The sequence below is a fragment of the Rhinopithecus bieti genome, unplaced genomic scaffold (assembly GCF_001698545.2).
Source record: "Rhinopithecus bieti isolate Rb0 unplaced genomic scaffold, ASM169854v2 scaffold_5216, whole genome shotgun sequence".
Taxonomy (NCBI): Eukaryota; Metazoa; Chordata; class Mammalia; order Primates; family Cercopithecidae; genus Rhinopithecus; species Rhinopithecus bieti.
The window spans coordinates 2,539,447-2,556,400 of NW_016805021.1; the positions used below are offsets into that span (position 1 = coordinate 2,539,447).

A 16,954-nucleotide genomic window follows, 5' to 3' on the forward strand; every position below is an offset into this window, starting at 1 on the left:
AAAAAGTTTTTTTTTTTTTTTTTTTTTTTTTTTTCCGAGACAGAGTCTCACTCTGTCGCCCAGGCTGGAGTGCAGTGGCGCAATCCCGGCTCACTGAAACCTCTGCTTCCCGGGTTCAAGTGATTCTCCTGCCTCAGGCTCCTGAGTAGCTAGGATTATAGCCGTGTGCCACCACGCCCAGCAGTTTTTGTAATTTTAATAGAGATGGGTTTTCACTTTGTTGGCAAGGCTGGTCTCAAATTCCTGACCTCAGGTGATTCACCCTCCTCGGCCTCTCAAAGTGTTGAGATTACAGGCATGAGCCACTGCGCCCAGCCTGTGGAGGCATTTTTGACTCTCACAGGCATGCTTCGAATAGGGCATTTTAGCAAAAGATAAAGTACATGGCTCCAAATGGTTATCGGTGGCCTTTGCAACTTGGTAGAAGCTGTTGTCATTGCCATGAGCTCTGAGAGCAACTAGGAGGGTCTGAGTCCGGCTGTTGTTAGAGATCTGCCTTCATGGATATTAGCACTTGGGGCTTTCAGGCTCTAGGTCAGTTATGGGTTACCCTGCCATTTGGGTGTTTCTGGTAAATGAAGGTGACAAAGTAGACTTTCCTGGCTTGTCGTGGTACTACTATGGAATTAGCCAGATCTCTCTATTCTTCTTAGAGCTTTGGTCAGTCCAGGTCTTGGCAACGTCCTTGACCATTGCCATATAGGACAGACCCCTTTGACTTCATTGTAACCTGGAAGAGTTTGGGACCAAAACCTATGGAAGTAAGGCTCTACCAAGGCAAGAGTTAAATGCTGTTCAAGGTGTTACAATTATTAGAAGTCTACTTTATATTCTCTTTTCATATGTTTATATTCGCATATAAAATTTTTAATTCACATAAGGATTACTTGGAAATCCTCATCTTGTTTGTGCATTAACTAAGCCAAATCCTTTATTTCCTCCCTGATATGACTAAATCATAGAGACACAGAAACATAGGAAGGAGGCTGAAACATGTGATAATATGGAGGACCCAAATGAGGACAGCATCACATATTTCTATCTAGCTGAAATTTTGCCTGTGCATCTGTCTACTTGCCACCTTGTTCCAAAATGCAATAAGGCTATTGGGGGAAGAGAAGGTAGAGCTGTTTTATGCGTTTGTGCTTGGGCACATTAAGCAGCTCTTTGCTTCCCCTCTCATGTGTGTATTTATTTTAGGCATGATTGTGAAACATTAGGGCCAAACTAATAAAAGCCCTTCAGGTCAAAATCACAGTGGACTGTTTTCACTAAAAGCCTGAGCGAGGAGAAGCAGCGAGCTTGGCACCAGCACTGCCAAACGCTGTGTGTACAGTCCGAGGAGTGAAAGGGACTGCAAGGTTGCTCAATACATCCTTTTGATTTTAAAAGGGCCACATTTAAACCATCTGTACTGTTAAGGGTGTTCTGAGAAGGAAATTCTAACAGAAGGAAATTCTCTCAGTAACATGATGTGGTATCTTTTTTAAGAACTTTTTTTATTAAGATATAGTTCATATACCATAAAATTTACCTTTTTAAAGTATATCGTTCAGTCTTTTTAAATTTAATATATATTCACAAGGTCAGGCAGCCATAACCACTACTTAATTCTAGAACATTTTCATCACCCAAAAAGAAACCCTATACATATCAGCCATTCTATACTCATTAGCAGTCACTCTCCATTCCCCCTCCAACCCCAGCAGCCCTAGGCAACCACTAATCTTACTTTCTCCCTCTATGGATTCGCCTCTACTGGACATTTAACATAAAGGGAATCATATAATATGTGACCTTTTGTGATTGGCTTCTTCTTTAACTTGGCATGTCTTCCAAGTTTATCCATATTCTAGCATGTATTGGAACTTCATTTCTTTTTGTGGCTGCATAATATTCCCTTGTATTTATTTGTTCATCAATTGGTGGACATTTGTTTCTACTTTTTGGCTACTATGAGCAATGCTGCTATGAATATTCACGTACACGTTTGTGTGTAGAAGTATGCTTTTGTTTCTCTTGGTTATAACCCCAGAGTGGAATTCCTGATGTGCAATCTTGTTATTTGCCCATTAACAGAGATAATACAGGGCATTTGGCCCAGTCCTTCATCCGGTGCAGGAATAAAAATGATGATTTTCATTGTAGAATATTATCCATTTGCCTCACCATTCCATTTCCTTTCTTTTCAAATAACCAGGACAGACGGCGGACAATGCCCACTGCTCTGTTTCACCGGCTTCTGCTTTTGCAATAGCCACAGCTGCAGCAGGACATGGGAGTCCACCAGGTGAGTAGGGGAGCAGCTATGTACAGATAGGTGGCCATTTATATGAAGTCAGTGGCCCGTGTCTGCCAGTGTCTTGATGAGACGCTCGTCCGCTCTCACACTGGAATCCCAGGACCTTGGGAAGCCGAAGCAGAAGGATTGCTTGAGACCAGTAATTTGAGACTAGGCAGGGCAACACAGAGACCCCATCTCTATAAAAAATTTTTAAAATTAGCTGGGCATGGCTTTGCATGCCTGTAGTCCCAGTTACTTAAGAGGCTGAGGCAGAAAAATCGCTTGAGGTCAGGCGGTTGAGGCTAGAGTGAGCTGTGATCACACCACTGCACTCCAGCCAGGGTGATAAAGTGAGACCCTATCTCAACAAAACAAAATAAAATAAAATAATAATAAGAGAATGCACATTCCTAGCTCTTTCTGAGTCAGTGTTTCTGGGAAGAGACTGTCTTTTAAATAAGCATCTTCAGAAACCTCCTTATTTGGCCAGGCACAGTGGCTCACGCCGGTAATCCTAGCACTTTGGGAGGCCGAGGCAGGCGGATCACCTGAGGTCAGGAGTTCAAGACCAGCCTGGCCAGCATGGTGAAATCCTGTCTCTACTAAGAATGCAAAAATTAGCTGGGCATGGTGTCATGTGTCTGTAATTCCAGCTACTCAGGAGGCTGAGGCAGGAGAATCATTTGAACCTGGGAGGCAGAGGTTGCACTAAGCCAAGATTGCACCACTGCACTCCAGCCTGTGTGACAGAGCGAGACTCTGTCTCAAAAAAAAAGAAAAGAAAGGAAAAGAAAAAAGAAATCCCACCATTTGCAACAATATGGATGAACCTGAAGGACATTATGTTACCTGAAATAAGCCAGGCACAGAAAGGCAGATACTGCATGATCTCACTTATATACGGAATCTAAAAAGTCAAACTCATAGAAGTAGAAGGTAGACTGGTAGTTACTAAGGGCTGGTGGGGAGGAAGGGAAGTGGGAAGCTGTTTGGTCAAAGGATAAAAGGTTCAGTTACACAGGAAGAATAAGTTCTAGAGATCAGTTGTACAGCATGGTGACTAGTTAAAAATGTACCGCATACTTGAAGATTGTTAAGAGAGTAGATTTCAGATGCTCTCCCACAAAAAAATGGTAAGTGAGGTAACAGATGTTACTTAGCTTGACTCAACCATTCTTCAATATATACGTACATCAAAACATCACATTGTACCCTGTAAGCATATACAATAAAAAATAATCAAATAAATAAGCATAAGCTCCTTCAGGTGAGTCATTCAGGTGGTCTGTGGGTTACAGCTCTGAGAAATTCTTTATCAGAGAAGGCTGTTATTCCTCCTGTGTTGTTTGACAGAGTTCTTCACCCTTTATAACTCAATTACTGAGAACACGTTTCCATTTTAATTGAGTACAATGCTAAAAGCATATGCAAGGTGGGAGGGAGGGCTTGTGGAGTGCGGGGAGCAGATGCGGGGGGCAGCTATTGCTTTAGCTGACTCATAATTCATTTCCAGTAGCTCCACGATTCTTTCTGAGATGCTGTCAGTTAATTTGCAGGGTAAAGAAAAAGTACTTAAAATAAAAGCACAGTATTTTAATAGATAAATATTATATTCATTATCTCTTTCCTCTTCTCTCACGTGCAAGGAGGATGTTATGTTGAAATAAATCTGTAAGTGGTTTCGGGATGGGTATGGTGGCTTATGCCTGTAATCCTAGCACTTTGGGAGGCCAAGGCAGGCAGCTCACCCAAGGGCAGGAGTTCAAGACCAGCCTGGCCAACATGATGAATCCCCATCTCTACTAAAAATACAAAAATCAGCTGGGCGTGGTGGCGCATGCCTGTAATCCCAACTACCTGGGAGGCTGAGGCAGGAGAATCGCTTGAACCTGGGAGGCGGAGTCTGCAGTGAACTGAGATCATGCCATTGCACTCCAGCCTGGATGACAGAGTGAGACTCCATCTCAAAAGTAAATAAGTAAATAAATAAATAATAAATCTCTAAGTGGTTTAAATAGCCTTGTTGCTGTGTCTTCACCTAAACTAAACCTATGGGCTCCAATCATCATGATTTATAGAAACATGAGAGACGGCATATTTTGCTAATTAGCCATTTTTCACCTTTGTGGTAACAAAGGAGTCCTTTCCAAAGATTCTGAACCAATATTCACAATAGTAACTAGTAGGTATTATCGGTGTGATTTTTTTTTTCCAAATTGAGGACCAAAAAGAGATGTTCTGTAATGGACATTAACTACCATAGTGACTTATATATATATATTTCTCTAAATAAACATTTTGCAGATTGACCACATTCTGTTTCTTCAGCATTTTGCCATACATGCTTCACCGGAGATATGGTCAGGCAAATTGGGATGTGCTTTGCCCCAAATATTCTTAAAACCTTTCCCCAAGAGTCCCATCAGAATAATACAAAGCAGCCTATAATGGTCAAAATAGCAATCTTGTCGATACAGTTGGCTTCTGTGATTGATTACATTCTGTAACAGTGAACATTTGGGGGGAAATAAGGAAGACGTTGCTAGGCTTTCAGCAGAGTTGTTGTCCATTGTGATTTACTAAGACCTTCTCCTGTCTTCTGTTCTTACGAGCTAGTCTGCCTTTGAAAAAAGTGAAGGACAAGAGCATCTCACAGATTTCCTAATTTAAATATGGTTTGTGAGGGAAAATTAATTTGGAGTTTATTTGAGATGAGCCCATTCCCTATTTACTGGAGAGTAGGGGGAGGTCCTTTTTTCACCTGAGATTGCAATGAAGATTGAGTCGTTCGAATGTGCTTTAGAGAATGGTTTTCTGACTCGCTTTCCCAGGCATATTGGGCCAGAAGGAAAAAGTGACCAAAACAGCCAGCTCTTTCTCCCTTTTTGAAAGCCTGCTGCTTTTCTGTTGCCTTTTTGCCTACTTCTCTCTTGCAGCTCAAATAGTCTTAGGAAGAAAACTCTTCTTCAGCGAGCTGGCTCCTGGTGGTGCTTTCTGAGGAGGGCAGCACGGACTTGCTAACAGACTCAGTCAATGTTGCTAGGTGTTAGTAAGCCTGCACCCTGCATGAGCAGACTGCTCTTTTATGACAGTGCTGTTGATGTTGCCTATCATGTAGTCTGAAGCCACATGATTTGATTTTAGAAGTAGAGGCAATAAGGGATTGGATTCAACAGTGCCCATGGCTCTGCTGTGAAGGCAGCACGTTGCACAGGGGTCAGTTTCAATGGCTAGTGGCGGTAAGAAAGGGGGTCTCTTTTGGAGTGGAGACCAGTGCACTCCTGGGGCTCAGTCACTCAGAGGAATTGGTCCCTTAGCAGATTTTACCTGCCTGGGAGAACTGGGCAGAGAGCAGAAGGTTGTAATCAGAGCAGAAATAGGGAAGAGCTAAGAAGATAATCTGGATTTATTGGCTAGCCAGGGAGAGCATGGCGTTGCCCGGGGAGGGCTAGACCTAGATACCTGAACAGGTGTTCAAAGGAAGAGAGTGCTGGATAAGAGTCAACTCCCAAACAGACTTTTTATCTCCTCTGGGAATCAGGAATTGCCAGCCTAGATGCATCCAGAGCCTGGTGAGTTGCAAAGGCAAAGCAGAAGAAAGATTGCATAGACAACTGAACACCCCATGCTTTCATCGGTCTCTGCAGGCTTCCCGTCTGCTTATTCGGCTGTGATACAGATAGACTTGGGGATGCAGCTCTGCTGTGTCCTGGCTCGTAACAGGAAACAAGGTATAGCGTAGTCAACCCTGAGGTTTGCAGAGTGGGTTTCTATGTTTCAGGTTCCTCTGCAGATTCCCTCTTGCTTTAATACTCTCCCAGCCCTTCCCCTGATCCCATCTCCATCAAAATATCTGGCACCTCTGGTTAATAATAATAATTATTAATTATTATGTTCTCAAATATTAACTCTAGGCATTTGTATATGAAACCATTTCTCTTTAAGTTGCTTAGAAAAATTCCTTACTGTGTTAAAAGGAATTTCAAATGCAATAAAAGGGAGGACAGCAATTTTTTTATTTGTAAGGAGGTCAAGACAAGACGCTCCTGCCTGACCCCAGAGGCAAGGAAAACTGATTTTATTTGTGGATGGTGCCCTGTGATCTGTTTGGGATTTCCTGCCTGGCTGCTAGGGTCTCAGCCTGCCTAATTTCCACATGTACTGGAAAAGCCTGGTTTTCAATCTTTTTGGGGGGAACTGGGGGACAGAATCTTGCTTTATCACCCAGGCTGGAGTGCAGTGGCGTGATCTTGGCTCACTGAAACCTTTGCCTCCCAGGTTCAAGTGATTCTCCTGTCTCAGCCTCCCAAGTAGCTGGGACTACAGGTGTGTGCCACCACTCCCAGCTAATTTTTGTATTTTTAGTAGAGATGGGGTTTCACCATGTTGGCCATGCTGGTTTTGAGCTCCTGGTTTTGAACTCCTGGTTTTCCAAGCCTCCTGTCTCCCTTGGCCTTCCAAAGTGCTAGGATTACAGGTGTGAGCCACTGCACCTGGCCTCAATCTCTTTTTCTTCCTTTTTTTTTTTTTTTTAATTAATGAATCAATGACTTTAAAAAAAAAAAAAATCTACAGCCTTCCCTTCCCAAAATTGGATGAGTCTCTTCCTCCCATGTCATGCTCCCTTTGTTTACCTGAGTCAGCGCTATCCAGAGAACCCATATCCTGCCCCTCAAAACTCAAGATTTGGATTTTATGCTTTCTGTGAATGTGGTAACCCTTCAGGGAATTTTTAATGGATTTTTATGTAGACCCATAGGTGATACCTAGGATTGTAGTGTTGTGCTTTCACTATTGCTTCTATCTCTGTTTATAGTGTTTCTCTGACAAACACATCACAGGAATGCAGCTTTTAGCAGCATTGCTGTCTCATGTTTCCTGATTAATTTCAACTCCCTACCAACAGTTTCTATCCTTGCTTTATTTTTTTTCCTCGACACTTATCACTATTTGACATACTATTTGTTTTACTAATTTACCTTGGTTTATTATCCATTTCTCCAATAAAATGTAAGATCCACGAGGGCAGAGATTTTTATCTATTTTATATACTGCAGTATCCCTGAAATCTAGAGTAGTATTGTACATGTAGTAAATGATTCATAAATGCTTAATGAATTAATGAATCAATGACTGAATCTTCATACTTGCAATAGGGAATATTCAGTGCAGAAAAGAAAAAATTGTACTGTCCATATATTTTTATAGTGCTGTGATGTTTTTAAATTGTTTGTTGTTGTTGTCATTGTTGTTATTTCTAGGGCAAAAGAGTTTTGTCTTATTTCTCCGACTGACCTGGGGAAGTGATATCAGTCTCTGCAAGTCAGCAAGCAGGTTTTGAGTGTCTTGGGTGTTTAGTATCACTTTTTTGGATACCCACAACTCTGAGCTGAGCACCCAGTAGACTTGTAAATAAGCCTCATTGTCTTGGTATTCATTTGATGTAAGACTTTTCCTCACACTCATGATTGGAAAGTCCTTGAGATATGCCTGGACCTGAGGCCTAAGGTCACCCTAAATGTTAGCTGCCAATCAGAATGCAAGCACTAACTAAACTGGTAAAGCTTCATACTGTGATATTAATAAGAATTGGTTTTGTGTTGCACTCATACCCACAGAACCAGGCTTTTCTTTCTCTCCAATAGAGATACCATCATTGATCTACAAATTAGGCCTAGTTACAGATGGATCCTGAATTTGTAGGCCTGATGTTTATGCAATTTGGGGAAACACACCTCAAGGAAAATAATATAAAATTATAAATACAAACCTTTAGGGCACCTCCCAGGGCTTTGGAAGAGGCCCATACAAATTGAGAAGGCCTAAAGCTTAAGTTTTCTTGACTTCCTGATAAATCTGCTTTTGAGTCCAATCCAGAACATTCTTGGAATCACGACAGCTACAGGAAATTTTGTATGCTGGGGAGTGAGGGTGGGGGCATCAGTGATTGTCAATGAGTCATTAGCCATCTTTCTTCTAAGTTAGCCCAGAGTCAGGTGGTATAATGAAAAAAAGCAGAAGATGGCATCAATTAAATATGCACAGTTGACCAGGTGTTAATATGCACACTCTTCTGGCGACGAGTTGGATTAGTTGGTAGTGGTGAGTAGAGCAGAATGATGTATGTATTGCCACCCTGATTTCCTTCCCCAGTGTCAAATAAGCCTCTCTTCCATAGGGCTTTAACTCTATACAGGATAGGACTGAAACAAAGGATGGTTGATGGTGTTCTTGTGTGCCACCACACTGATTGAAATGTATTTGCAGGCACCTGCTCAAATTTAAGAGCTCTGCATAAAGTGGAAATATAAATGTGTGCATTTTAAATGGCTGCTGATACAGGGAATCTGCAGGTGCAGTTTGGATATAGTTATGATATGAATAGAAATGCAAATTCAATGAATAAATGTATCAGAGCACATCATTGCACTTACTATACACCTGAAGTTGTAGGATTAATTATAGAGTTTATGAAATGATATAAAATGCAGTATGAAAGTGTGAGGTGGGTTATTTTTATGAGAGTAGAAATCATGGCAGTGGAGGTACTATAAGCAACTCCTGATTATCTGTGAGCAGATTATATGTTTTACTGTTCTGTGCAAGTCAAAGTAAATTAACAAAGTAGAGGAATGGTTGAATGCACTTACAGGAAAATTAGTGTCACTGTTACAATTGCTTAGATAAGCAGTGAATCTTTTACTGGTGGTTACCTGGTACTTGTAAAGCAGATAATTCATAATCTGTTTTATCTTCTGTAAAACCAGTCATGGCATGTGTAGTAAATAGTAGGTCTGAGGTTGATGTGAGTTGGGCTTGGATTGGTTTGTTAAAATACTGATATCTGGTCCCACACCTAAAGATTCTGAGTTGATCGATCTGGGGTACATCGTGGGATTAAGGAATTTTTTAAGTTCCCCAGGTGATACTAATGTGAAGCCAAGTAGGAAATGCTTTGTGTGTGTGTGTGTGTGTGTGTGTGTGTGTGTGTGTGTGTGTGTATTTTACTGAGGTAATGTCAGTTAAGGGTAAAAATTTGGATGTTTCCAAATTTCATCATAGATTTGGATGTAGATGGATTTAATGATTATTTGATTAATTCAGCAGAAGAATGTGGTTAAAACAGTTGTGTAATCTTAACCCACACCCTCAGGCAATTTAGGAAGTATGTCTGGATTTCATTCTACAGTCTAGTATTAATTTACATATTGAGTGTTTTAGGTGTAGATATGGTAGGTGGGCTGGATGTGAGGAGTGCTAGACTGAGTCCTGTGTGTGTCACCTTGGACGGTTTCTCTCTGGGCCTGTTGTTTCATGATGGAAGCCTGAGAGCTCAGCTGGTGCACTTGCTCTCCACGTGTGATCTCTCAGCCTGTAGTGTCAGCATAACCTGGGAACTTACTGGAAAAATAAATTCTCAGGCCACACATCATTCCTACTGAATCAGCATTTCTGAGGGTGGGACACAGCATCTGTCTTTTACAGACTCTTTAGCTGATTCTGATACATACTAAAGTTTGAGAAGCAGTGAACTAGTATAATGTCCAAGCTGCCTTACCTATTTAAAAATTTGACTCCATATTACTTGTAGTAGACTATATAGTAGATGAAAAACCTAAATTTGAATCTCTTCCCAAACATTAAGTACAACTCAACCTTTATCTTTTGGTAGTTTTTGCACAGTATGCATAATTGATGTTGTTCCAAGTTGTACATTTAAATTCTCACTTTTCTTCATCATTTAAAATATGGAAGGTTGCCTAGAGTTCTGCATCATGTTAGAAAATCTTTTTATCTCGAAGTAACAAGAACTGTTATAGTAATTTCTCTCTAATTACACTTTTATAATAGCTTTATTGAGCTATAATTCATGTACCATACAATTCACCTATTTAAAGCCTACAGTTCAAGCTGGGTGTGATGGCTCATGCCTGTAATCCCACCATTTTGGGAGGCCAAAGCAGGAGAATTGCTTGAGCCCAGGAGTTCAAGACCAACCTGGGCAACATAGTAAGACCCCATTTATAAAAATAAAAAAAATAGCTGCACATGGTGGCACATGCCTATAGTCCCAGCTACTTGGGAGGCTAAGGTGGGAGGATCTTTTGGGCCTGGGAGGTGGAGACTGCAGTGAGTCATGATCATGCTCCATTTTAGCCTAGGCAACAGAGTAAGACCAGTGTCTAAAAGAATAAATAAATAATAAATAAATAATAAATTAAAAAGTCTACAGTTCCATGGATTTTAATATATTCCCAGAGTTGGGCAACAGTCACAATACATTTTAGAACATTTCCCCAAGCCCTTTAGCTGTTACCAGTCACTCCCTATTTGTCTCTTCCTCTAGCCCTTTGCAACTGCTAATCTCTTTTCTGTCTCTATAAACGTATTTATTCTCGATATTTAATATAAATGGAACTATTCATACAATATATGCCCTTTTGTGACTGACTTCTTTTACTAGCATGTTTTGAGGTTCAGCCATTTTTGTAGCATGCATCAGTCACTTGATCCTTTTTACTGTGGAATAGTACTCTATTGTATGGATATACCACATTTTATTTATCCATTCATGAGTTAATGGACATTGGGGTTATTTCTTCTTTTCAGCTGCTGTGAATGATGCTGCTGTCAATGTTCATGTACAAATTTTTGTGTGTATGTTTGTTTGCATTTATGTGAGTACATACCTAGGAGTAGAGTTGCTAGGTTGTATGATAAGATTATGTTTAACTGCTTAATAAACCGTCAAATTGTTTTTGAAAGTAGCTATACCATTTTGCATTTCCTTCAGCAGTGTAATTGAGTTCCATTTTCTCCATATAACAGAGTAGTCCCAATTCTTCCCTTGTAATATTACTGTGATTTATTTTATTTATTCATATCCTATAATCATCCAATATGTTGTTATTATTAATATTAATATTTTGAGATGGAGTCTTACTTTGTCACCCAGGCTGGAATGCAATGGTGCGATCTCGGCTCACTGCAAACTCCACCTCCTGGGTTCAGGCAATTTTCCCTGCTTCAGCCTCCCGACTATTATTACTTTAGGCAAAGTTATCTTTTAGATCATTTAAAAATAAGAAAAACAAAAGATTTTCCTTTATCTTCATTTTTTCCTTCTTTTGTTTATATAGATCCAAGTTTCTGACCTATATCATTTTCCTCTGCCTGAAGAACTTCTTTTAACATTTCTGGCAGGACAGGTCTGCCAGCAATGAATTCCTCTGGTTTTTGTTTGCCTGAGAAAGTCTTTATTTCTCCTTCACTTTTGAAGCATAATTTCACTGAACATAGAACTCTAGCTTGGTGGTTTTTTTCTTTCAACACTTTAAGTATTTCACTCTACTCTCTTCTTGCTTGCCTGGTTTCTGATGTGATGTTGTCATTCTTGTCCTTGTTCCTCTGTTGGTAAGTGTTTATTTCAAGAACTTCTCTTTATCTTTGGTTTGCTGCAGTTTGAATACGTTATGCTTTGATGTGGTTATCTTGGTATTTATTCTGCTTGGTGTTCTCTGAGCTTCCTGGATCTGGATTTCATGTCTGTTATTAATTTTGGAAAGTTCTTGCCATTATTAATGCAAATATTTCTTTGACTCAGTTCTTCAGTACTCCAATTACTTGTTTGTTATACCCTTTGAAATTGTCCCACAGTTCTTGTATGTGCTCTTCTGTTTGGGTTTTACCCCTTTCCTTTTCTCTTTGTGCTTCAGTTTGGAAATTTTCATTGGCCTCTCTTCAAGGTCACTGTTCTTCCCTCAGCTATGTTGAGTCTACCGATGAATCAGATAAAGGCATTCTTCATTTCCGTGTCTGTGTTTTTTATGTCTAGCATTTTCCTTTGAGTCTTAGTTTCTATTTACCTCTTTACATTATCCATCTGAACTTGCATATTGTCTACTTTTTCCATTAGAACCCTTAACATATTATAGATATTTCCCTACTTATGATGGCTCAACTTACAACTTTTTGACTTTATGACGGTGTGAAAGTGATGCACTTTCATTAGAAACTGTGCTTTAAGTATGCATACAACCATTCTGTTTTTCACCTTCAGTACAGTATTCAATAAATTATATGAGATATGGTATACTTTATTGTAAAATGGGCTTTGTGTTAGATGATTTTGCCCAACTATAGACTACTGTTCTGAGCACATTTAAGGTAGCCTAGGCTAAGCTATCATGTTTGGTAGCTTAGATATATTAAATGCATTTTTGACTTACGCTACTTTTCATTTAAGATGGGTTTATTGGGATGTGACTCAGTCAAAAGTTGAAGAGCATCTGAAATCATAGTTATTTTAAATTTACTGTCTAATAATTCCAAGGTCTTTGTCATATCTAAGTCTGATTCTGATGCTTGCTTTGTATCTGTTATGGGCTGCACTGTGTCCCCACTAAATGCATATTTACCATTACCCTAGAATATGACTGTAGTTGAAGATAGGGTCTTTAAAGAGGTCATTAAGGTTAAATCAGGTCATATGGGTGAACCCTATAAGGAGGCTATTAGGACATACACATAGACTAAGGCGTGACCATGTGAAGACACAGGAAGAAGACAGCCACCTACAAGCCAAAGAGAGAGGCTCAGAAGAAACCAAACGCGCTGACTCCGAGATCTGGACTTCTAGTCGCTACAACTATGAGAAAATACATTTTTTAAGCCACGATTTCTGTGGTATTTTATTATGGCAGCCTGAATAAATTACTAAAGTCTCTTGAGACTGTGTTTCCTCTTGCCTTTTGGCATGCCTTGTAGTTTTTTGCTGAGACCCAGACAGGTTATATCAGATAATAAAGACTGAGATAGATAGGCCTTTAAGTGTGAAGATTTATGTTATCTGACTAGAATTTGGGTTGTGCTTGATGTTTGCTTAGGAACCAAGGCTTCAAATTCCTTCAATGCCCTTTTTGTTTTCCCTCATGAATTGGGGCTTCCCTAAGTACTCCTTCTCAGAGAGAATCTATGTTTTCGAGCTCTTTCTGCTGTAATCTGTTATCTTACTGAGTCTCTGTTAGGGTGGGGTGATGGTGGGGAGGGAGAGTCTTCTATATCTTCCAATGAAACCTTACCGTTTTAATGGACTGGTACCTCAAAGCTGTGACCCTTACAAACGTTTTTCCAGTGATAGAGCTTCTTTTCCCACTGCCCCCTACTTCCCTGGCTGCCACATTCCCACTTTATTTCCTTGAATCCCTGACCCCTGTAGACTATATTAGTTTCCCCATAGCTAAGAAGAAGGCAAGAGGGGACTGGAATGGGAACAATGTCTTTTTCCAAGCAGGATAAGGCTTAGGCAAAGCTTTTATCCCTGAAGAGCTGGCCTTCATTGTGGAGAAGGCCCTGGGCATATTTCCAGTGTTACTCTTCCCCTCTCCCTGCAAGAGCCATGAAGAGATCTTTCTCCAGTGTTTGCTGGGAGGACTTGGTGTGATTCCTGGAGGTAAAGTCCCCAAATGTGTGGCCACCCTCCTAAGAATGTGGTTCTCAAGAGCGTCTCACTGTCATGCTGGTCCACACTCAACCTCCAGCAGTTCATCAATACAACGATTCAAGTACTGCTACCAGGTCATAGCTCCAGCGACTTCTGCTCCAGGTAGGCAGATCTGTGTTTCTCTGGATGTGCTTGTTTTTTTTTCCAGAGTTTGTGATGACCATTTCCCTTGAAACCTCAATTTTCTGGTATGTCCAAGAAAAGTTGTTGATTTTCAGGCTATTTCATTCTTCTTGTGTTATGGATGGATGTGATGACTTCTAAGTTCTTTATGTGTCAGAGCTGAAACTCAGATTCTCAATTTGGTGGGATCTTTATTGTGATCTCAATTTTGTAGGTCAAATTGGGGAGAAATGCACATCGTAACAATACTCAGCCTTTCAATCCATTAACTAGGAACGTCCCTTCATTTACTGAGATCTTCTCTCACTTCTGTCAGCGATATTTTATAGTTTTTAGCATACAAATCTTGCATTTGTTTTGTTGCACTTATTCCTAAGTATTTGACTCTTTTTGGTGTTATTGTGAATAGAATTGTTTCCTTTTATTTTAGATAGTTTGTTGCTAATATTTAGAAATACAATTGATTTTTCTAGATTGTCTTGTTTTCTACAACTTTGCTAAATTCATTTATTAGTTCTACTAGGTTTGTTTTCAAAGATTCTTTAGGATTCTCTACATATAGAATAATTTCTTCTGTGAATAAAGATAGTTTTATTTCTTCATTTCCAATCTATATGCCTTTCATTTTCTTTCTTTTCTTTTCTTTTCTTTCTTCTTTTTAAGACGGAGTCTCGCTCTGTCGTGTCCAGGCTGGAGTACAGTGATGCAATCTCAGCTCACTGCAACCTCTGCCTGCCGGGTTCAAGCGATTAGCCTGCCTCAATCTCCCAGATAGCTGGGATTACAGGCACCTGCCACCACACCTGGCTCACTTTTTGTGTTTTTAGTAAAGACAGGGTTTCACCATATTGGCCAGTCTGTTCTTTCTTGCTTTGTTGCACTGACTAGACAGCCTATGTTTTGAATTGCAAGCGCTTCTTTCAAGTCCTTGTCAAGCATGGGACCTATACACTGCTGATGAGATAGTTGATGCTCATAGTTTTACAGTAATAAATATATAATGATGTAAACATACAATCAGCTCACAAAAGGCACCTATCAAAATAATCCCACAAAGCTCTTTCTGTACACATCCCATTGGAATTCGACTTTTTTTTATTTTTTGAGAGATAGAGTCCTGCTCTGTCACCCAGGCTGTCGTGGAGTACAGTGACACAATCATGGCTCACTGCAGCCTTGAACTCCTGGACTCAGGTGATCCTTCCACCTAAGCTTCCTGTGTGGCTGGTACTATAGTTATGCACCACTACATCTGGCTAATTTTTTTTAGTTTTTTGTAGAGATGAGGTCTCTCCACGTTGCTCAGGCTGGTCTCCAACTCCTGTCTTTAAGTGATCCTCTTGCCTTGGCCTCCCAAAATGCTGGGATTACAAGTGTTAGCCACTGTGCCTGGCTGGAACCTGACTTTGAAACTAGATTAGCTGTACCTTAATAGGCCTTGTTCAGAATCACTGGGTAATTTCTAAATAAAAGCATCCAGGGATACTTTTTTCATTCAGTTGTTCTTTCACACCACTCTTCAAAAGATTCAGTACACCTTTTTGTTTTTTCCTACTGGAAGGTAGCCTAGTTTGTGACACATTTCCTATTGTTTTTTCCAAAATATATTAAAAATATTTAAACATTATTTCACTAAAGACCAGTACTTTAACAGTGGTCCCAAGTCCTATTTTTAAACCCACACACACATGCACACACTCATACTCACGCACATTGTGCTTGGAATTAGAATTGTGGAACTGCAAAGCTGTGGCTGTCACTGGTGTGAGTATACCCCTGAGCCTGCAAAGCAGCTAGAATGCTCATGGCAGGTGGGCTTTGCATTCTCTTCCTGGAAACATGCCACACAGCAAGCTAGATCACAGAGATATCCTTGCCGTGCTTTCCAAGCAGACCCAAATCCCGTTCCAGCTGGCCTGTCCACCTTCTTCCCTGATGGTGCTGCACTGCCAAGTTCCCTTTCTTTACATTTTCCCTTCCCCGGCTCCCTCCAGACTGCTCTCTTCTATTACTGTCTCTTCTCAGCGAAGGTACAGTGTAGTTGATTGTGCCTCACATGGCTTAACTGCTGCTTGATTACATTACTGTTTCATCCATGTCAGGGCCAGGCATGTAACCTAAGTAGGGATGGAGAGGTGCTGCCATGTTTGAAGGACACAGCCACTGCCCAGCCCCTGCAGACTGTTGCCATGAGGGGCTGCAGGACAAGGACTGTCAGATGTGTTTTCTCTGTGGTTTTTTTTTTTTTTTCAGCCAGAAATCTTGATATTTATGTGAAATTTTCTGTTTTGAAATGTTGGAAGTGAATTCACACTCTTTAAAAATACTGTCCAGGCCAAACATAATACTTCCATGGGCCACATTTGGCTGTGAGCCACCAGTGTGTGACCTCAGATTTACTGTAATCACTTACAGCTGGAGTTGTAGGTTGATACAGCTAAGATTTCCAGAGACACTCCTAAATATTAGCAGTAAACTCCTGAATCTCTTCGGTGCCACCCCCATGTATCTTCTATTCCTCTTACTGGGCGATTTTGCAGAAAGTTGATCTCTTCTGGTGCACTCTGCTTGACCACATTCGCTTTCAGAGGGTAATCTTATCTCAAAGGTCTGAGCCTCCCTCACTATGTCATCCCCTCACTATGGAAAGGGCACAGTGGGGACCATCTTTCTTCATCTCATGTTACAGATTCCAAAGCAAGTGTGGCATCTGGAGTGGTGAAGGGTCTTGCCCAGGTTCTCACAGTTACTGAGAATGAGACTCAGACCTATCCACTACTAAACTGCTGCTTTCTTTGCCCTGATATAGCCTCTAATCCATATTAACTTCAAAAACAGCAAGAGCTTAGGAAGCTTGAATTCCTTAATTTTGTTAATAGCTCTTGCTTCTGCCTTTGTCTGCAGCATATCCATTTTTTTCCATCTTTTTCCCACCTCTGTATCCACCTAGCATTCCCCTAAGTGACAGATACAGCAGTGTGAGGACTCCAGAGAGATAAGCCTGGGGGAAATTAGTAGTCTGTGGATGGGTTCTTAGTTGACCA

The 16,954-nt window shown here is 40.6% G+C and overlaps 1 protein-coding gene across 1 annotated transcript in view; it reads left to right on the plus strand.

The window, feature by feature from the left end:
* Positions 1-16,954, plus strand: part of RASGRF2 (Ras protein specific guanine nucleotide releasing factor 2) — a 276,199-nt gene that overhangs the window by 170,528 nt on the left and 88,717 nt on the right. Inside the window, exon 17 of the mRNA XM_017870896.1 lies at positions 2,201-2,290. Within this exon, the coding sequence (XP_017726385.1) occupies positions 2,201-2,290 (90 nt within the window). The remainder of the gene's footprint in view (positions 1-2,200; positions 2,291-16,954) is intronic.